Source organism: Eleutherodactylus coqui, chromosome 9 (genome assembly GCF_035609145.1).
Source record: "Eleutherodactylus coqui strain aEleCoq1 chromosome 9, aEleCoq1.hap1, whole genome shotgun sequence".
Classification (NCBI taxonomy): domain Eukaryota; kingdom Metazoa; phylum Chordata; class Amphibia; order Anura; family Eleutherodactylidae; genus Eleutherodactylus; species Eleutherodactylus coqui.
In genome coordinates, this window is record NC_089845.1 from 117,225,811 (window position 1) to 117,248,680 (window position 22,870).

The 22,870-nt window shown below is 45.5% G+C and overlaps 1 protein-coding gene across 1 annotated transcript; it reads left to right on the forward strand.

Moving 5' to 3' along the window:
- Positions 1–9,414: 9,414 nt before the first annotated feature.
- On the forward strand, positions 9,415–21,598 carry COX6C (cytochrome c oxidase subunit 6C). The gene is made up of 4 exons (XM_066578393.1): positions 9,415–9,545; positions 15,506–15,636; positions 19,042–19,180; positions 21,449–21,598. The coding sequence occupies exons 2-3, from the start codon at positions 15,523–15,525 to the stop codon at positions 19,165–19,167; spliced, it is 240 nt and encodes a 79-aa protein (XP_066434490.1). The 5' UTR covers positions 9,415–9,545; positions 15,506–15,522; the 3' UTR covers positions 19,168–19,180; positions 21,449–21,598.
- Positions 21,599–22,870: the final 1,272 nt, after the last annotated feature.

Sequence of the window (22,870 nt, forward strand, 5' to 3'; positions counted from 1 at the left end):
TGAAATAAAACGCAGCAGACTCTCTCTTGGCACATATTACACGTACCTAGCAGCCAAGATAGTGCATGGGGATTGGCTGCACACAGCAAGTACGCATGTCATTGTGTATTTGCTGTGTGCCAGCTCATGAGAGATTTGCACACTGCACACCGACTCACACGGTTATGTGAGCTTGGCCTAAATCCTATTTAGGTTGATGTTACACAGTCTCTTTTGCAGAAAATGCTGCGCTCTTCATGTTCTTGTAGCTGCTGTTTTTGTCATGCCTGGTTTTTTTGCAGGCAAAAAGATTTTAGCTATAGGATTCTGTCATCAAGTTCTTGCTGCTCAAACCAGGGGCAACAAGAACCCGGGTCAGGTATGCTGATTGCCCCCATGTATGTTTTATTCTGAAACACTGCCCTATTTCAGAATAAATACACTTTGAAGTTCGGGAATTGAGCTCTGAGTCACGGAGGAGGGCCGCATTGCCCTCTTCCTGTCTGCAGTGTGACGACTGACAGCTCTCTCCCTATATGCAAACAGGGAAGAGAGCTGTCAGTGCACATGCTACAGGCAGGGAGAGGCGAATGCAGCCCACTTCCAAGACTCATAGCTCAGAGTCAAATTTTAAAGTGTGTTTATCCTGAAACTCTGTGCTACGTATTTGGATGTGGAACCATTGTGTCGTCCCCCCAAGCAAGGAAAACCATCTGTAAGGACTGACAGCTGACCCACAGACCAGATGCTCACTCCTCAGCATTTAGCTAGGTACAAGGCAGAGACTGGGACTGAGCTAACCCTGAGCTGGAATTGGGTAATGAAGTCTCTGCCTAACAGAGCGGAGTAATTGTCCTGATAAGGACAGCCCGAGCTGGTAGCTGGGCGCTAAATAACCGTTTTAAGGCGCTAACTGGAATAGGACGTTTCAAGCAGAAACAGGAACTGAGGAAGTGAGTAGAAGCAGGAGATCTGGGTAAAGCACAAGTAGCTTACAGCTACAGCAGACTTGAGATCAATTGTCACAGAGATACTGCAGGAGCAGCAGCCAGAAGAACAACAACAACCCAGAAGCACTGGATAGCAGCTCTAGGGAACCTATAAAGTGGAGTGATTGACAAACAGCCACCAATTTTGACAGTGGCATTTAAATCCCTGAACGATGTTTGGGGGTCCCGTATGGCCTCCCCGTGGTGAGATGGGGGAAGCCGTGCAGGTGTCATGGCAGCCGGGGCCTTTTGAAAGGCCCCAGTGCTGTCTTGGCAGTGTGCCAATCAAGCCACCCCCGTAGGTTGGCTTGATAGACTGCCTGTCAGAATGCAGTATGATGTAATGCTATACCGTTACATCATATTGCAGAAGCGATCAAAGCATCGCTAGTTGTGGACCCCTGGGGACTAAAAGAAAATGTAAAAATAAAAACAATAAAGTTTTACTAATTAAAAAAAAAAGTAATAACAGTTAAACAAAAAAACTATTTACAATAGAAGAATCTAAATAATAAAGCAAAAATACGTATTTGGATCGCCACGTCCGTAAAAGTCTGATCTATCAAAGTAACACATTATTTACCACGCACAGTGAATGTTTTCTGGAAAAAAAAAAGAATGCCGGAAATGCACTTTTTTAGGTCACCCTGTTTTCAAGGAAAAAAAGAAATAAAAAGCGATCAAAAAGTAGTATATATTCAAAAATGGTACCAATAGAAACGACAGGACGTACTGCACAAAATGAGCCCTCGCAAAACTATGTCGATGGAAAAATAAAAACGTTATTGTGCGTAGAAAATGGGGACAGAAAATAATTTAATACAATTAAATCTCTTTTAAAAAAAAGTATTGATGGAGGAGGAGATGCCGGACAGGAGATTTATTACAGGAGATCATGTGGATTCAGCAGCAAGGTCACGTGGGCCGGCACAGACAGGTGTTATTAGAGGCAACCAATGTCACTTATTGAGGTGCAGGGCAACCCCCCCAAACTATTGTGGCATCATTAATAGGTTGCTGGTCTGCATGGTGCACTACATGTATCAGAATGGTCTGGCACTTTGTATCTACTCTGTGTGGGAGTATACACCAAGCAGCCACCCCCCTCCATATTAGGAGGCTGTGTGAGTGGCTGTTTCATCAGGTGTCCCTCACAGGTGTAATTAGCTCCCTCATTTGGCTACCTGCATGTTGAGGTGGTGCATGTTTGCCCTCCTGAGTCAGTAAGTATAAAGCCATTTTTAGTGATTGTTTGTTTTTAGAGGCAACCAATGTTACTAGAGACAAAATTTTGGCTAAAAAAACGGTCTTACTCGAAAATTCTGCCTTAGTAGATGTCAATGCTAGTAGAGTATTACAGCAAAAAAAATATATGTTTGGTATCGTAGTAATCGTACTGACCCATAGAATAAAATTAGCATGTCATTTTTGTTGCGGTTTGTGCACTGTAGAAACAGGGCGCACTGAAAGATGGCGGAATGTCGTTTTTATTTTCTATTTCTCCCCACATAGTTTTTTAAAAGTTTTTTTCAGTACAGTATATGGTACATTAAATAGTATCATTGAAAAATATAACTCGTCCCGCAAAAAACAAGCCCTCATACAGTGACGTCAATAAAGGAGTAACGATTTTTTTTTAAAAGGGAGGAGGAAAAAACAAAAATGGAAAAAAGCAAAAACGCTCCGTCACTAATGGGTTAATAGGGAATTATTGTGCATTTTCTATAGTGGCATTGTTTCTCACTTTTGGTGTGTTTTTGGGTTCATGGTGTTTCTCAAAATCACAACATGCTGTGGACATGGGATTTTCCCTTAGGCTACTCAATAGGAAAAAAAATCAAACAAAAAAGAACTATGTGTGACCAAAAAAATGCCATAAAAAGCCTGTAACAAATAGTCATGATCAAAAAAATGCACGATTTTCTTGTTTTTTCTTTCCAAAGAAGTGCCAGATTTTGAATGCGGAATTCACTCCTTGCATTGCAATTCACAGCATTTCTGCAACAAACAGAGAATGTTGCGGATTTCAAAATCTGATTAATTACTCTATTCCTCTGCGTATTTTTTCCATTGTAAGGCCGCATGCACACGACCGGGTCAGATTCAGCATGCGGAATATTAATAATAATCTTTATTTACATAGCGCCAACATATTCTGCTCACTTACAATACAGGGGAAATAAAACAAGACCACGGTTACATGAAGTAAGCAATTGATGGAAACAGTAGGGATGAGGGTCCTGCTCCAACGAGCTTACATACTACAAATAGTGGGGTGATACAGAAGGTAAAGGGGCTGGAGATGTCCACAGTATGGCGAGGTGGAGGGTGACGGATGCTATACACACAGACAATGGTCAGGCCGTATAGTGGCGGAATCGGTATGACTGAAGGTGTCGGCTGATTATGGTTAGCAGGGATTGCAGTCAGTAGGACAGGGAGCATGTTATCAGGTGGAGTACAGAGGGGTTTGGTTTAGGAGATATGGTATGCCTCCCTGAAGAAGTGCATTTTTAGAGCACGCCTGAAGTTTAGTGTGTCAGTGATTGCCCGGATATTTTTTGGTAGCACGTTCCAGAGGACTGGTGCTGCTCTGGAGAAGTCTTGGAGGCGGGAATGAAAGCTTTGAACTAGAGGGGCACTTAGTCTGATTTCATTAGCAGAGTGGACGGCGTGGGCTGGGTGGTGGATTGAGATGAGGGAGGCAGTGTATGGTGGCACAGTACTATGGAGAGCTTTATAGATGAATGTAGTGAGTTTAAATTGAATTCTGTACTTAACGGGCAGCCAGTGCAGTGACTGGCACAGGGCAGAGGCATCCGAGTAGCGGCTGGACAGGAAGATGAGCCTGGCTGCCGCATTCAGGATGGATTGGAGGGAGTAGAGTCTGGAGTAGGGGAGGCCTATCAGCACCGAGTTGCAATAATCGAGCCGAGAGTGGATGTGGGCAATAGTAAGCGTTTTTAGCGTGTCCACAGTGAGAAAAGAGCAGATTCTTGCGATGTTCTTGGAATCCCACAGTGGAATCCGACCCTGTGCCTGGCCGGTGACCCTGCATACCTATACTGCGGACGGTCCGTCCAGCATGCCACTGCACAATCGCAGTACAGGTTTTGCTGCGCCGTCGCTAGGCAATGACTTTTCCACTATGCTATTTTTCCTGGCTCAATTTTTTTACCTGACTAAAAATTGGCTATATGAATGAATACATTGGAAACTAATGCTTCTGAATCAATGTAAATCCAATTAATTTGTTCTAGACATTCCAAAAAACACACCAAACCACATTTAATGGAGAATAAACATGGTATTTAATACCAAAACAATAAGAATTGAATATAAAAGACTACTGTAAAAAATAAATGAACATTTAGCACTATTGAACATGTTACTGTGTGTTATCTGTGGCGTTACATAGAACTGCAGGTCACACCTGCTGTACTACAGTACATCATCTGTCCGCAGCGTTATGACTATGTTCTCTGTGCTGTTACATAGGACTGCAGGTCACATCTACTACATCATCTGTCCTCAGTGTTATCGCTGTGTTTATGTGGTGTTACATATGACTGCAGGTGACAACATTATCTTTCCTCGATGTTATGACTGTGTTCTCTGTGGTGTTACATAGGACTGCATGTGACATCATTTTCTGTCCTCAGCATTATTACTGTGTTCTCTGTGGTGATACATAGGACTGCAAGTGACATCTGCTGTACTACAGTACATCATCTGTCCTCAGCGTTATCAGTGTGTTCTCTGTGGTGTTACATAGGACTGCAGGTGACATCATTATCTGTCCTCAGTGTTATCACTGTGTTCTCTGTGTTGTTACATTGTAGTGCAATTCTATAGTACTGTACTGTACCAGTGTATTACCTGTCGCCGATGATGGAGAAGGGTGGGTTGCAGGAGGAGGCGATGCCGAACAGGAGATCACATGGGTTCAGCAGCAAGGTCACGTAGGCCGTCTCACGCCGGTGGTATTAGAGGCAACCGATGTTGCTAGAGACAAAATTTTGGCTAAGAAAATGGTCTTACTCGAAATCGGCCTTAGTAGATGTCAATGCTAGTAGAGGTTTTACTGTATATGCATATGTAGTATCCCTAACTAAGCACTAGGTGGTACCAGCTCATGAAATCCCACATGCAAATGAACAGATGAGCGCTAATAAAAGTAGTTTATTTAATTTTAGCCGTTTATATAGCGTATACATATTCTGCAGCGTTGTACATCACTTGATGTTCCCATTGGGGCTTACAATCTAAGTTCATCTGTTTAGTATATTTTTGCAGTGTGGGAGTATTGGAATACCCAGAGGAAAGCCATGCAAAATCGGTGAGAGCATACAAAAGGTAGAAAATACAAAAATGAAACACATCAAATATTAACCATGTCCATCAATGCAGCCCACATACAGTGTAGCCCACATACAATATGAGCTTTAACCATATAGATGGCACCCATGCCAAATGATGGAGCGAGCAATGTGATAAAGATATGATTCATTATTAGCAGTCCTGTAGATGTGCCCACTTTATGAATATAATGATACTCAAAAACTACTGGTAGTAATAAAGCATCCCCCATATCCCCTGCTGATAATAGCCCTAAATATCCCCATAATAATACCAATAATACTGTTTTTGACATCAGGTCTCCTGCTGTAGTAGCCTTGATTAGAAAGACTTATCCAATCCCGGTGGTTTAACCAGTTAGAGTCGTTGTCGAATAGAGATGGCATAACCTGAAGATCTCGATTCCCACACAGAATGGGAGGAATTGGACTAAGCAGCAGCACATGTGAAAAAGACTTGGGTATACTAATAGGGTATTAGTGTACATTGACGCCACCAGAAGCTAGGGGTTTGATAGGAGGAACGCCCCTCCCACACCCCTAGCTTTGGATAGGGTGAAGGCACAAGGGTCCTCTACAGTTATTTGCTGTACATAATAATCTGTAAATTATACAGCTGTAACATGGCAGAATTTACATGTCATAATGTAAGGCTAATAACTGTAGTAACCCTGAGTGTAACACTGCAGCTGTGTAAGTCAAATCTGTGGAGACGCTGCAGCGTGTTTCTGCCCTGTTACGCCCGCCATTTAAGCCAAGGCTGATGCTCTGCTGCCCGCTCACCTATCTGTTCCGCCCAACGCCTCCGTCCCCCGCGCTTTGCCATTACGCTTTGGTCTCGCCCAGCGTATGTCATTTGCGTTGCAGCGGCCGCATCAGTGGCCTGTGCACGGCGCTCCCGTCTTATGTTTGCAGTCCCTGCTGTCGACAGCGCGCAGCGCTTCCACACTGCGGGGAATTCAGAGTCGGCGCCATGGGGGAATCCACTTCTTCCATACTGTAACAAAGGCTTGCACCTTCTGCCCCGCCGCCACAGCTGATGCTGCCGGCCAAGGCACTTGTTCCTTGGGGTTTCTCGGCAGAACCGCCGGCACCAGCAGTTATGGATTCTCTGTTTTTATTTTAGTGCCCTTGCAGGACCTGGGGGCTCTCTCCATGTGCAGCCAATCACGTTAAGGGGGCGTCACCCCCCTTTCAATCTTAACTGCACCAGGAATTCCTGGTGGCGTCAAGATACACTAATACCTGAACATGAGTCAACAATGTGATGCAGCAGCTAAAAAGGCAAACACAGTTCTGGGATGTATTAAGAGAAGCATAGAGTCTAGATCACGTGAGGTAATTATCCCCCTCTACTCTTCCTTAGTCAGACCTCATCTGGAATACTGTGTTCAGTTCTGGGCACCCCACTTTAAAAAAGACATAGACAAACTGGAGCAAGTTCAACTTGTTTTTATTAAACACTTTTGCATTAGGCCGGCTTCCCACGGCCGTGACGGGCTCCGTCATGGCGCCCCTCAGAGACCCTAATACTTACCTCCGGATCCGGCGTCTTCCGTCCCGCATGACGCTTCGGCGCGCATGCGAAATAGAGCGCGTGACGCGCTTGCCGCGTCATGTGACATGCCCACAGCGTCACATGACGCGGCTGGCGGTGGGTGGGAAAGCGGTTTCACGCTATCTTCCGCTGTGCTACAGCGGAAGATAGCGTGACAGACGGCTTCCATTGACTGCAATGGAAGCCGTCCGCGCGTACACCAGCGGTAAATAGAGCATGCCGTGGGTGAGGTCGGGTGATTTCACGGTGCGGAATTCCGCGATGGAATTCCGCACCGTGAGCATTGAGCTATTAGGTTCAATAGAACCTAATAGCTGCGGGCAACGCGGCGGATTTTCGGCGCGTATTACGCGGCGGAAATCCGTCCGTGGGAAGGAGGCCTTAAACAGGGTTTCCATACTTTTACAAAACATATATATCAGTATATCAAGCATGTTTATAAAAACATATATCTGTGTAGAAACATGTATATTCTTAACTGCTAGGAAAACATTTCCTCTATCCTTGTCAATAGAATTTAAACATTAATACTGGTATGTGCTGACTTCTTACTTCGTATGGAGGGTAGAGGGAAAGGAGAGAAAAAAAAAAAGAGGGGATGGGGGGGAACATGGGGTCACATTATGGGTCAAAAAAAACAAAGAAAAACAAAAACAAACCTTCAACATATTTCAACAACCTAACCAACCATGGACCAAGTTGACACCATTATTTATTTTTTTTATTTGTCTTCTGCGTCTCTCCTCCTGTATATAATTCCGAACAGAAATATATTCTCCGTCCTGTATACGAATAAGCGCTCCGGCGCATGCGAAACTGGAGCAAGTTCAGAGAAGAGTTACCATGATGGTGAGCGGTCTGCAGCAGGCCAGAGCAGCAGTACGGATTAGTATGAAGCAATGTGATTTCAGAAATGTGTAATGCGGTACAGAAACCGCTTGTATGATGATGACGTGACCACCTCTGGATATTTATGACATATATATGTGTTCTGTAATTGAGGATGCTGCTGCCAGGAGGAGCTAATGAGGAACTGGATTTAGACATTGGCCAAGTGATGAGAATTAGGCCACGCTCACACTGCCTTTTTTTTTTTTTTTTACAGCATTTAGTGGGTGTTTGTAAACTCTAAACTGAACTGCCTTTGATTTCAATGGGGCTTCTCAGACGAGTGTTAGTGCGGCATTTCTAGCGCCTGTTAAATCAAACGCAGTCTGTTCTATTTAAGTCCGTTGCAGCGCTTTTTAACGCAATGCATCACCCACTAAAATGATGGGGTGCATTAAAAACGCTGTAGAACGCATTTAACCCTTTCCAATTCACTGCCTGACGTCTGAAGACATTATGATTTAGGGCTGTACAGCTCCGATGTTGGAAGACGTCCGTCGGGGTTCTCTTACTGTACATTGCCAGCCTCTCTGCTGTCGGAGCCTATCCAATGTGTCACCTCATGCAGTACTGGCTTTAGCCAGCAGATAGCACTGCTGCATAACGGCAGAAAAAGAGTAAGCCCCCTAGGAAAACCAGGATACAAATTGGATTGGAAAGGGTTAAAAACGCTGTTCAAGAAAGCGCTGTAAAACACCGCGTTTGAAAACGCAGTATTTTTACAAACGGTGTGAGACTGGCCTTACTGTCCCTTTAAAGAAGAGTTTAGTACCAGTTATTACGCACCCTAACCGAACCCTCCTAAGCCACTCTCAGATAGGTGTCTTTTTGCAGCATTTAGCAGGCATTTGTAACCCCCGCTAAAAACGCTGTACTGAGCCTCCATTCATTTCAACGGGGCTTCTCAGACGAGCGTTTTAGTGCAGTGTTTCTGACACGCGATATAAACTGATACTGTATGTTCTATTTACGTGCGTTCAGCGCTGTTTTTACATCACCCATTGCAATAATGGAGTGCGTTAAAAACACTGTCAAGAGCAGTCAAAAACGCTGTAGAACGCCGCCTTTTTACAAACGGCTGTGTGTGAGTGAATTTAGGAGAGAAATACCGTTTATTAGGCATACATTCAGTAAAGTAATATTTTTTTTATAAAAATGCGCCGTCTCGGCCTCTGTCTGTCATCGCCGCACCATCCTGAACCCGTGTTGCACCACCGCCTGTGCGACAGCCGCATGGGCTATACTCGGGCAGTGTTGTCTGTGGAATTACACGGTCAGCAAACAGCGCCAAAGTACACTGGTGTGCTGGAGGACGTAGGCCGGAGTCAGAGCCACCGACTGCTGGTGTATTTGTATGTCATACGGAGAGGTGGTTATGATGCGCTGTCTTCACACTCCCCTGTATGACGGGTGTATTTGTGTACTTTCTAGGGCGCCGTGTCCACCAAATGGTTCGCTTTCATCCAAACTATCTGACAGACTGCATTGCCCAACCAACCAACCAGAGCTCGGCTTTCACTTTTAACCTGTCTGAAATAATGAAAGCTGCGTTCTGATTGGTTGCTATGGGCAACAAGGTCGGTCTTAGTGTTATATGAGGCCCAGTGTAATATCTGAATAACCATGAACATCGTCAGGCAGGCACGTAGTCAGTGAACGCGTTCAGAGCAGGTTTGTCCCTCCTCGGCACTTGTCTCAGAGGAAAAGGCGGGACTAGCACTATTTCCGCACCGTCTCAGCTCGTTCTGGAAGGACACTGCGTCCGCTGCGGAGGTGAGTGTACGCCGGTGAGGGGAGCAGGCTGCTGCCCGAGGTCCCCCGGTGCCACCGCCGCTCTGTGGGGCTACTGGGTCGGCGGCCTGTGGCGGGGAGCGGTGACAGGACAGGCGCGGGGCCGCACAGGCCTCACACCTCCCGGTGGCTTGTTCATCTCTGTGTGGGGGTTAGATAACAAGGACATGGCGTCCCCTGTGTGCCCGCTCCATCCCCTGCAGGCCAGTGTTCTCTGTTTTCAGCCAGTGTGGGAAGTCTAGCCGCATTAGGCCTCTGTGTGTTGCCCAGCTGGCTCCGGGGTCCCGCGGGGTCAGATGGCCGCCGGTCACTTATGGCGGATGATGTCGAGGTTTCTGCTGTTCTGAGTAGAATATTGTCGCAGACTGCACCGGTCAGCCTGTCGTAAGTGCCGGGCTGACAGCTTCCATTCACTGACAGCCAGCAGATCATGTTGGATGGAAGCATAAAGCACCATCTGTAAGGACTGGCGTACGAAGGGTTACCACGGGTGAGCGGCGGCACATAAACCGTGAGCGAACAGAGGTGGCGGAGCTCGGAGCGCCACTCTTGGACTGTAGTGTGGTACAGCTGCTTCCGAGTGGGTATGGCGGTCGCCTGGACAGCGGTTCCCATGTGACTGCGGTGGGGGGGTCATTGGTTCTAGTGAAGACCACCCTCAGTGCCAGCGGGTACAGAGACCTTCTGGACAATGCGGCATCACCGCCCGTGTGGTAATACTTGGGCACAGCTCCACCAACGTGACAGAGCGCCATGTCCTACGGCTGCAGGGAGGAGGAGCAGAACCCAAAGTCCGGACCGCAGTCCATCCAGCATCTGTGGGGCGAGCGAGGACGCCGTATCCGTGCGCGCCAAACACGCTCATCATCCCCTGGCGGTGAATCCCCTCACATCTATGGGACTTTGTAGGAAAGCGTCCGGCGAGGATGACCGCAGTCATGGAGGCCGAAGGCCTGCGGCGTAGTGAGAAACGGGGATAAAATCAAACTGCATCCACTTCAGTGTGCGGCACAACACTCCTGCTGACTGTGTGTGTGTGTGTGTGTGTATGTATGTGTGTATATATATATATATATATATATATTTATATATTTATTTATTATTGCTCTGTGTTCCCACATCCGCGTTCCGCGCTCCAGTTTTGCGCACTGACAGGTCTGAATCCACAACAAAAAGCCAAGGATTCTGATGCAGCTTTTAGAGGCAGAAGTCATGGTGAATCCTGCCCTCTGCCCATGCCCTGCGGCCGGTGGCACCCGGGCAGGTGCGATGTAGGTCTGACCATGTGACCTCTAGTTTTCTGTGATTGCAATACATTTTTAATGCCAAAACGCCTTGCTGTAATACAGCCTGCAGGGCTATAGCCAAATGCACAACGGCGGAAATTCCACGGCGAAAATTGCCCGCAGAATTTCCGTCCGTGCACGCTGCCATAGGATTGCATTAGATACAATCCTATGCAGACAGCCGCGATTAACCGCGTGAGAACTCGCACGGTTAATCTTGGCATGTCCTATTTCTGTGCGAGCCTTGCAGAGGCCCACACGGAAACGTCACGGCTAACATGCTGGCTCTGGTCTGCACAGGCACGGCTGTGCAAGACGCCGGGAGGAGGTGATCGGTGGGTGACTGCAGGGGCACCGCTCACATCCCGCTGCGAGAATTCTCACAGCGGGATCTAACCCAGCCGTCTGCAGGAGGCCTAAATTGTTTTTGTTTAGTTTTTTTTCCTCCTTTTCCCCTCCACTCCTGCAGGAAATCATGGGCTATTCTTGAGCAAGAATTGCCTAAAAATAGGACATGCTGCAATTGTTTGATGTCAGACTTTCAGTTCAAGAAAAAAATCACTCATGGCTATTAAAAGCCATTTAAATTTAGTTTTTCTTCCATTTGTGAGTTCTGTCCTGCCCCCAATTGGACAGAACTTAAGGCCCATTTACGCGCAACGATTATTGCTCAAATGCTGTTCAAACGACCAAAAATGAGCGATTAAACGCAGCCATCGTGCACTTTTCATCTGAACAATGATTTTGAGGTGAGCTTAAAATCCATCGTTCAGACGCAGAGAGATAAAGTATCTATTAACAGATCACATGCTGTGTTTTCAGCAGGAGTCAGGAGATTACATTGTATTCTGCTGAACGCCCATGTGAAAACAATGCAGCTGTGTGCAGAGCTGGGTCTGTGGCTAGTCACACATTGGGCTCTGCAAACTGCTTCAGGAGGCCCTTTTACATGCAAATGAAGATGATAGTGTTAATGAACATTTGTGCCCATTAACACTTTATGCAAAAGATCGCTAAAACTTTTAATCGTTTGAAAGATTCTTTGTGGTTCAATAGGTTTTTATTTAGTCTATCAGCGACGTACAGTAAATGTAATTTAGTGACACTAGGTATCAAATAAACAGTGTGACATACAAAGTATTTGTCGTCATTTTTCAGATTACAATTTCGCGCTTCTTGAGGTAGCTTGTTTTAACTGTAGAAACACTTTTACGTAACTCTTGTAACGTTTATCAATAGCATACTAATTACTTACTAATTACTTAAACATAGATAAGTATGCTGATATGAAAAAGAACAAAAAGGAAAAAACCCAAAGTGGGCTGTTTTAGAACAGATCTCCAGTCAATTGCTGTTGGCAACTTTCTCAAACTTTTTGTTAACACTTATTATAACTAGACCTTAGAGGGTTGTTTGTGCCTCAGATGCGTTCTGGATGCCGGGAGTTCTCACCCACTCCTGTAGCTTGGGTCTTGTTGATACTATTCTTACTTCGCATCTTCGGTTTTGCCATTAAGGAGAGAGGAAAGAAAAAGGGGGGGGGGGGGGGGGGGGGGGAGCGAAAGGGGTATAAGAATGGGAGGAAGGGGGGAGATATCCAGGGGGGGAGGGATAGAGGAGCCACTAGGGGCTCTGGGAAATGAGATTAGAGGGGGGTTCTGGTCCGCTCGGCAGGAACCACCCACTGTTGGACACTGTCTGGGGCAGCGTCCCATGGTAGTTATATTCAGGGCGGCACCACTCCGCTATTTAACCATTGATTTTGTCCGAGGAACGAAAGCTTATCCATATCGCCCATGTAGCGTAGTAAGTAGAAGATTTAGCATCATCCCTGGCCCTTAGTTCCTCCATGTATTGAATGTCGTCCATGGCTTTTGCCCACATTAACCGTGTGGGAGACTCCGTTGTTTTCCATTTTTGCGGAATCACCTGTCTCATTACCAGGAGAAAAAATTTGAGGATTCCCTTCTTGATCAAGGCTTCGGGGCCTGGAGTGATGGAGAGGAGAGCCATCTCTGGTGTAAATGAGATCTCCTTTTTGGACAGGACATTGTATAAGGCGTTTATCTCCCTCCACCTGGAAGACACCAGAGGGCAGGACCACCAGATATGAATCATCGACCCTAGGTCATTGAGGCATCTCCAACAGTTGCTGCTAATATTGGGGTACATCTTGGCCAGGCGCGCCGGGGTGCGATACCACCTGGACAAGATTTTGTAGTTCATTTCATGGTGTCTGCCTGAGACAGACATCTTGTGGGTCATGATAAAGGATTTGGCCCAGTCGCTATCCTCAAGACACTTGCCCAGCTCCTCCTCCCATCTTCCCCCTGTAACCTACCCCACCGTCTGGCGCATCCCCGGCTACCAACATGCCATAGACCGTGGAGATCTCCCCTTTCCGTTCAGGGGACGTATCACACATCTCCTCGAAGGGGGTTGGCTGGCGCAACACCTCCGAGACCTGACCCTGTGCCCGTATGAAGTGGTTTAACTGTCGGTATTGGAACCACGCACCGGCCCTCTGGCTCCCCTCTCCCAGTAGAGCCTCTAGTGGCAGGATTCCCCCTGTTGTCGTTACATCCTTTATTCTAGGGATAGGTGTCTCTAACCTATCTAGTAGGGGCAGACCTCGTGCACCCAGCGGAAATTCCGGGTTACCTACTAGGGGTGTCCAGGGGCCGGGTATCGAAATCAGGCCTGTTTTTGCTGCGAAACCGTCCCATTGTTTCAGGATGGTCTCTAGGAGCGGAGACACCGTGATCCCTCGGCACCCAAGACCGCCCCTAAGCCAGAACAAGCCCCGCCCATTGAAGAGCTGAATCCTGTTCAAGCTCAACCCACCGCTTGGTATTTCTTCTGAGCATTAGGTCGAGTACACATTTGCTGATTGCCGCCCTATGATACTCTGCGAGGTGCGGGAGACCCACCCCTCCCGTTTCTCTTTTTTTGGGTTAATATTTTATAGCTTAGTCTGGGCCTTGCTCCGTTCCACACAAATTTCATCAGCGCTCTTCTGAGTCGTGTGAAAAAGATTTTAGGGATCTGGATCGGTAAGGTCTGGAACAAGTAAAGGAATCTGGGAAGAGCGTTCATTTTTAGTGTTAATCCTGCCAAACCACGATAAGGTCAGGGGTCGCCACCTCTCTAGGTCCTTCTCTAGCGCCGAGCACAGGGGTGAAAGATTATCTTTGCGTGTAAATGGGCCTTGACACATAAAAATCATTCTTAAGACACCCAAATAGAAGTTGTGTGAGACGGAGACCAAGAGATGCTTTGTGTCTTTTGACCCCTACAGTTGTGTTCTGCTTTCCGTCCGCATGTAGTCTTCTGCATAGATGTTGCTCTGTCCAGTGCGGATTGCATTTATGGGACATACACTGATGCAGCTTTAACCGTATCTAGAGATGTAAAGCCACTCCTAAACCCGTCCGTGGGCATTAGCCCTAAGTGTGAAGTCTTAAAACTTAAGATTTTTTTTTATTTCTTAAATCTGTCTAAACACTGCGCTATACTCCACCTGCCCCCTACTGCGCTCTACTTCACCCGCCACCTACTCGAGACCCCCTTGGAAAAAGTCAGCGAGGGGCACACAACAGCAAAAAGTCAGTTTTTGCGGAAAACCTTACTTGTGCAAACATTTCCAACTGGTTAACAGAAATCTACAGCACGGCCCCCCTGATAATGTGTGGATGCAGGCCGTCTAATAACTTGAGGTGCCCAATACCTCCCTGTATTACCGGCTATAGATAACTTAGTCTAAGTTTGGTTTTGCTGTAGATTTGGGAGAACTTGTGGCTTATTGCACTTTTATCGGGTAGGAAATTCTGGCTGCCAATATTAAGGAAGGTCAGTGTGGCTGGCCCTGTAATACTATAGAGGGGGCTGCTGTTATATGGCTGAAGGGCTGCTGTAGGCTGCAAATCCAGTGTATTGGTCCTGTAGTATGCTCCTCAGCTGCTGCAGATCTTCCTTTTGATGAGCAAGATGACGGTTCAGTGATTGACGTTGAAGGTTCTGCAGCAGCTGAGGTGCATTTCTAAGGAATATTCTCCATAGTGTGAAACCACCTTTGGATTTCTGTGATATGTGAAATGTATTTACAGAACCGCAGAGGCCATTAATCATTCTTCTCTATAGGGGGCACTACTCTAGCATAAACCTGCAGTAAGACCACATTCACACCTGTTCCATATGTTCCCATTGTTCAATGTTCCTATGAGCTAAGTATTATGAAAGTACCAGGTCCGGCACATGACAGAAAAATGGCGCCTGTTGGTCCCAGTTAAATAGAAGGGTGCCCATCGGATTTCCATCATGCCACCAGACAAAATAGCGCAGCACGCTGTTTGTTTCGCATCCGTAGAAGAGACTGAATGGAAAGGGGTAATTCCTGCTCCTACAACTCTTCACCTGTACATAGGACGGCACTCTCGCTGCCATCCTATAGGCTTGGCTGTCACTCCATTCAAGTGGGGGACACCCAGGACCTTGTGATTGGTGGGGGTCCTAGTGGTTGGACCTTCACCAAACGCCTATTGCGTATACCTTGGGTAGGTGAGGAAGTGTAATGCTGGGAATTTAGCTTTCATTGTGGGGTGACTGTTCTTATATTCACTAACCTTTGCTTTTTTTTATTTTTTTTTTACCCCCTAGATTTATAACTCGTCACCATGTCACAAAGTGTTATACCCAAACCTCAGATGCGAGGCCTCCTCGCCAAGCGCTTAAGAATTCACATGGTTGGAGCTGTCCTCTTTTCAGTAGGCACGGTTTTGCTATACAAGGTAACACTAACTCTCTATTAACCCTTTCCAGTCCAGTTTCTCTGCAACCCACACACTCCCCAGCTATTTTAGGTGGGAAAGTGCTTTGTGGATTCCTTGGAATTGCTCAGTACAAACTTAAAATAAACTGTCCTTTTTATTAGCATTTTTTTTTTTTTTTCTTTTTTTGAAAATTCACAATTTTCTATCCAGTGCCGGCCTTTGTCCAAGATTAAAGGGGTTCTGACATTTAAAAAAAAAAAAAAATTTACTCACTTTGCCTGGCCAGGACCGATCGCCAGGCATGTCCTGTACAGCCGGCATCTTCTGTGGCTTGTAGAAGCAGAGCAAGAGCGGTCAAAATGACCGCTTCCTGCTCTGCTCCATCCGTCAGCCACTTCCGAGGTGAACGGACAGGCCATCCACAGCAAGCACGTCACAAGCAGTGCTTGCTGTGGGCGGCCCGTCCGTTCTGGCTGAACTCCGAGATTCTGCGCGTGCGCAGTGGAGACGTGGCCCGTCCTGACTCCTGTCAGGGGGCACCTCTCCAGTGCGCATGCGCGCAATCCCGGAACGGCGCGGCTTGTGGAGGAAGAACAGAGCCTGCTGGGAGATGACCCTCCCCCTGATGACAACTGAAGACAAGGTAAGTATTACGTTTTTATGCTTTAACAGCCATTAAATCGTGGGTTCCCTGTGTCCATTAGGCAGACCAGGGAACAATGGCTGTTAAAGCATAAAAGCATTATTCATGTCAGAACCCCTGTAAGATTTCCCTGCATAGTTCTGATGTCGGAAGCTGTTCCAATGGAGCACTGTCCTGTATAATGTAACATACATATTCAGAACAGCCTCCAACATTAGAGCTCTGTCCTGCATACTGTTAGACATGGAGCTATGCAGGGAAATCTTAATGTTGGACGAGGTCAGACGCTGGGTTGGAAAGGGTTTACACCTTTTTACTGACTTCACTAATGGACTTTAAACCTGCACATACATCTTTTTAAGGTGGTGGCTTGGCTGGCTCCTGCTCTAACTGCCAGGAATGGATAAACTTCATATCCTGGCAGATTAACCCCTTACATGCCACAGTCAATAGAGCAACTGCAGCATGTAAACAGATGGGGGAGGGGCTCCTGTCACAATGGGCTGCCATAGTAGCTGGAGGCCTGACAAAGCCTTCCATGTCTGTCATATAACGTGGCCTATTGCCATGTAACCCCACTGAGTAGAATAGACTGCTGTTATGTGCATTGTACTATGCCTTACGAAAATAATGCCATATACTATCCTAGTGATCAAACAATCGCATGAAGTCCTCCTAGAAGAACGTAAGTGTTTATATATTTTTTTTTAATCAATAAAGTTTAGTTGAGAAAAGACTACAAAATCCAATTAAAAAAATACTAATTTGGGATTTGTTTTTACCGCATAGCATCGTGGTGCCATGCAGAAAAACATCGCTTCATGTGTATGACCCCCACATTCTAAAGAAGGGGCTTCATATTAGTGCACATGTCGCCTGATTTTTCTCGCCCCTGTGAAGCCAGCCTTAGACATCTATGTTGATGGCTAACTGAGGGCTTGTTTTTTTATGCGGGAAGTGTTATATTTTTCACTGGTACTACCTAATGCACCATATAATGTACTGAAAAACATTTTCAAGTTCCAAATGGAGTGAAATTTATGAGGAAAAAAAATTCTGCCATCGTGAGGGCGGGGGTAACCAATGGAGCACAATTCTGTTTTTTTTGGGGGGGGGGGGGGGGCTTAAAAACCCGACTGTTCACCATGCGGGGTAAATAATACATTACTTTGATAGATCAGACATTTATGGACGCAGCAATTCCAAATGTGTCTTTAGTTAAGAAATAACATTTTTTTTTTCAAACAGGGATGAAAAAAAATATATACAAATTATTTTTTTTTCCCCCCCAGAAGGCCGCCTACTAAATGGCACCCTGCAATTGCATATCAGGCAGCTGTTTGGGACCACTACTGAACTTTGGTCGAAGCATTTAAATGCTACTGTCAGAATTGGCGGCATTTTAAGGGTTAATAACTGCAATTGGTGGTGGTGCTAATTGCAGCTGTTGGCTGTAATACAAACCCCAAATCCACATAATGTAACTGCAATGTTAAGGGGTTAACCCCTTAATGACGCCGCCCCCTTTTTTTTTTCCATTTTCCCCTTTAAAAAAAATCGTAACATTTATCCATCAATGTCGCTGTATGAGGGCTTGTTTTTTGCGGGCCGAGTTGTATTTTTCAATGGTGTTATTTAAAGTACCATATAATGTACTGAAAAACTTAAAAAAAATTATAAGTGAAGTAAAATGGAAAAAAAATTCCGCTATCTTCAGTGCGTCTTGTTTCTACGGCACACAAACTGCAACAAAAACGTCATAACTTTACTGTATGGGTCAGTGCAATTACTACGATACCAAACTTGTATAGTTTTTTTTACTGTATTGTTTTTATTTTTTTTTTTCCAGACATTTAATTTTTTAAAATTATTTTCTGCACTCATCTTGTGCGTGCAATAACTTTTATTTTTCCATCGACATAGTTGAGCACGGGTTCTTTTTTTTTTTTTTTTTTTTGCGGGATGTCCTGTAGTTTCCGTTAGTACTAATTCGGAATACATACGACTTTTTGATTGCTTTTTCTGGGAGACGGGGTGACTAAAGCGCATTTCTGGCGCTCTTAATTTTTTTTCATTTCGGACGACATTTACGGACGCAATTAAATAAACGTGATTGACCTTTTTTAACTTTACATTTAAGCCCCCCTGGGGGACTACAACATGCGATGCTTTGATTGCTTTGATCGCTCCTGCAGTATCACGTAATGCAAGTTGACAGGCAGCCTATCACACCACCCCACGTGGATGGCTTGATAGGCAGTCTCCTAAGGCAGCCCTGGGGCCTTTCAGAAGGCCCCCGGCTGCCATACACCTGCATGGCTCCCCCGATCCCACCGCGGGGGGGAGCTGTACGGGACCCCTGACTCGATGGTGTCAATCTCCACTTCTGGATTAGTTCAGCACAATGTCATGTGATATGGCCCGTCATCGTGTTGATGGAACCAGCCATTTGGCTCCGTTCAATAAGGTAGCCCCCTGCTCTACATTGGCTGTGACACAAGGGGGCTGGCTTCATTATTGAAATAAGCTGAACACCCAGCCCCTTGCAATAACATGATGAGCAACAGAATGGCCATACCACATGAACCATCAGAACTGAGCCAGAAGGAGGCTCCAACATTGCTAGACCAGGGTATTTCCCTTTCCTGGGTAACCCCCTCTTGCAGGATACCTCGTCTCAAGAGTATCCCTAAAATGGCAGCGTAGACCATGGAAACCTGAATTCAGTTCGTTGGGCAAACTGCATTAAACATTCTGCTTTTCTAAACCCATTGATTTAGTATACTGTGGCTGATCCGAGGCAGAAGGCGTACGCTGACTTCTACAAGAACTACGATGTAGTGAAGGAGTATGAAGCAATGAAGAACGCCGGAGTCTTCCAAGCTGTCGGTCCCAAAACCAATTGAGACCAGATTTCAGGTGAATCTAAAACGGTTGTTCCTTTGTGGTAAATGGAAGATGACAGATCTGCACAGAATGTCTTCAGTGGTGCGCAATCACCTTTCAGATTAAAGTAACACAATTGGTAAAAGTTGTAAGATGATTACGTGCAGTGCGGGGCGGGATGGGCCGCCGGCTGTCACAAGGATCTTCTCTTGCGCTCCGCCTTGCACTCGGCATAACCTGGTATGTTATGACTTTGTTTGCATTGTTAATCTTGAAATGTGAAGCAAATGTGTATAGACCACAAACCTGCAGGTTTAATCCCTTATGGTAGTTTCACAGGGGGAGAGGCAGGGACTTTTTGAAGTTTGTGATGTAGCTTTTTGATCCAAATCCAGAAGTGAATCTGGCAGGAAGTAGAAGTGGAAGTCCTTCCTTCATATCTCTCATCCCCTTTGAATCCACTTCTGTCTCAAATTGCAGTGTTTCTCCCCCAAAAATTTAATAAAAATTCAGAACTTGACTTGTAATCATGTTGCTATCCAATAGGTGGTGCTGCTGCATCTCCCATGTGCAGGTTGAAGGAGAGATAAGACACATCATAAAACTGTCCTGAGCTCAGTGGACTGATTTACGATGTATGTCTCGGCTCTGTTTGTCTGTTTTAGTACAAAACGGTCTCAAATTTCTGTGTGTGATCATTTATTTAGATCAAGAGCAATGTATTATCCTCCCCTCTGCATCTGTATGTTATAACTAGTTTCATTCAATAGCCTGACGAAGGGGGTGAGATATCCCCGAAATCTTGCTAGAACATTGTGCATTTTTGTTAGCCATTAAAAGGTATCATATCTACAGGATTACTTGGTTTCTCTCACTGGGAGCAATTGCACATACCAAAAAAGTGCATAAAACTACCCTGAATTGGCTGCTTCACCGCAAAGCGTTCCTTTAGAAATATTTATCAGTTTTCTGCTTTTTTTTTGTTTTGTTTTTGTTTTTTTGGTGGAAAAGTAACTTTAGAAGTGCCATGGGTAAGGTGTTTGTGAATGTAACGTCCATATGATGCTCGCTGTTCCTGTTGGTTATGTCCTTCCGTTGGGTCCTGCTAGAGATTTGTGCAGGGAGCACCACTCCCGGCATATACGAGCAGAGCCGTCTCGCTTCCCTTTCTGCTTATAACACACTGACAGCAGACGTCCTGTATAGATTAAGATAGGAACAGGACCCTTCTCACTGCTGGCTTTGACAGGAGCTGACTGACTCCAAATCTTATATTGGTCACACATTAGAGATGTCGGCCAATTTTTTTTTTTTTTTTTCCTCAGATTTAACCCCAATTTAGCAGATTCTGCTGTCTGTGGTGATCATACACCTAAGATGAACAGCAAATGTTGCTAACCTAAACGGGATATGCTGGCGGTCTGCAGAAAAGTTGTGTATGGGCAGCTTTAGAGTGGCTGTGCACATTGGACATGGCTCAGCCGACCATCTGATGTGTATGGCAGCCTCTCGACGGCAAAGTTCATCAATTCCCATATTGGTAGTGTTAAAGTACCGTGGCAGCAGTTAGAAAATCTGGAATACGGACAGTCTAGTACAGTAATGTGGAGCGAACTATGTTGGGGTTGCTTGAATGTCCACCCACCAACCTGGAACAGTAGAGTATCTACTTGTGATAAACAGGTCTAATAATTGATATGAGGCTTTTTTACATGAAAATATCAATAATGCCTCTGTGTGTAACTTGCATATGGCTATGTTCTACATAATTGGTGCTCCTGAGACAACCCTTAAGGACTCGGCTGTCAGTATGATTATCTCTGGTTATTAATAACGGTTTCTTAGCCTGTGGATTTGATAGGGCTGAAAAAACAATTGGGGACATTTACAGAACACTAAAGTACAAAAGTCACTTTTTTTTTTTTTTTTTTTTTTTTGTCCAAACCCTGCTTGTGCAAAAACTTTGCGACCCTTTTTGCCCTTCTGCATCAGCCCTGCCACACTTCTGAAACATAGGCGGGGCTTGTCAGGAGGGGGTGTGGCCGCCCCAGACCAATAGATTTATGTATAATTTACATCAGAAATTACCAGGTTACGTTTCTGTGAAGGGGAACGGAGCAGCTGGCATTGACCTTATACTTGGAGACGTGTGCGCCTCTTCATGTATTAGATGCACTGGTGGAAACTGACTGAGCACACATTGGGAGAGATTTACTAAGAATGATTCTAGCAACATGAACCTGGCCGTGCCAACCATAATGCTAATCCTGCGACTTTTTTTTTTTTTTTTTCTTCTTTTAGGAAGATCCATTACCCTGCTAACTACTCTCCATATGGATTTCATGCTTGGACTTGATGCAACATGTGATTCGGACACCAGTGCGGATGAAAGCCACTGGAATGGTTTTTACAATTCTTTGTAAATGTACTTAAATATATCTCTTAAACCTGGTTGTGTGCTGTGTAACTCTGTAACCGGATGCGGCTGTCACAACATGGATACATTTCAGCAGACTCTTCTGACTAGATTGTAGTAGTTTGCATCATACCACACACTAATCCCCCAATCAGATAGACATGAAGCCCAAGTGTGTCTTCCCCCTAACATTTCTGATAGTTGCATCATTCCCCAAGGTTCACACATCACAAGCTTCATAAACCCCCATCGAAACTACAGTGTGAGAAATGTAACTTTTGTATTGACACTTTTTGTAAATCGTCCACTGTTTAAAGCCTTTGATAGAAATGCTCAGGTTATAATTCCTATGATTTGGTAACCCTAAGGCCTCATGTCCACTGGGAAATTCGGGGCCCGCACGGATTCTCCATGCAGAATCCCACAGTGTGTCCCTCCTTTCCTGCAGACATGAGGCCAGAAAATCTAATATACTTACCTGCCCGGACGCTGCGGATCTGCCCTCCGTCGCGGCTGGATCTTCTTTCTTTGGCCCGGCAGATGTGACCTGCAGGAAAATGAAGCATGCTGCGATTTCTTCCTGTGCGACCCGCACACCGGGAAGAAATCCCATCCGCATGATTTTAGCTGCCCTACGGATGCTAATGCATCCCCATGGGCAGCAAGATGCACATATCTCCCATGCGGGAACCGCCCAGGTTTTTAAAATAAAATCCGCACGTGGACATTGGGCCTTAAAAGGTAACTGTACGTGTAATTCAAGGTATACCGGCTGAAGAGCATTTTTCCAATGATGCCCTCTTGTCTCTTCAGGAATTAAGATTCCATGGTTATGTTGCACTGAATATACCCCCATAACAGATAAAATGGCTTTGTTGAAACTAATAGCATAACATGGTGCCTAATACACTAATAAAGGAACATGGGTGCTCTCCAAAAATTAAGTGGCCGATATAATTTAGGCACTTTTGGAGAGGGCTGTTAAGGTGTGAGAGCACAGCACAGCAACTACACTGGCAAAACTGCAGGTGTATTTGCAGCCGTTTTATCGATTCCCTGGCAATTTTTTTTATCATGCCCAAACTGCTTCATGTGAATATAGCCTAACTTCCTAGCCTTTGACAGTAGGTACCATATTAAAGGGAACATGTCCTGTCCTCACTGCACCATAAACTAAGTTACAGGAAGCTGGGTGAGCCAGCGGTGTGACTCTTTGAAGTGGACACAGAGTCCTAAATGTGCACACTCCTATACAAGTCTAAGCAAGTGTGTGTGTGTGTGTGCTGACTTCAGAGGGGGACAGCGCT

Bases quoted from the DNA above. Each gene is read 5' to 3' on its own strand.
- COX6C (XM_066578393.1), top strand. From the start codon at position 15,523: ATGTCACAAAGTGTTATACCCAAACCTCAGATGCGAGGCCTCCTCGCC. The intron at 15,637-19,041 runs GTAACACTAACT...CCATTGATTTAG, and splicing joins GCACGGTTTTGCTATACAAG to TATACTGTGGCTGATCCGAG.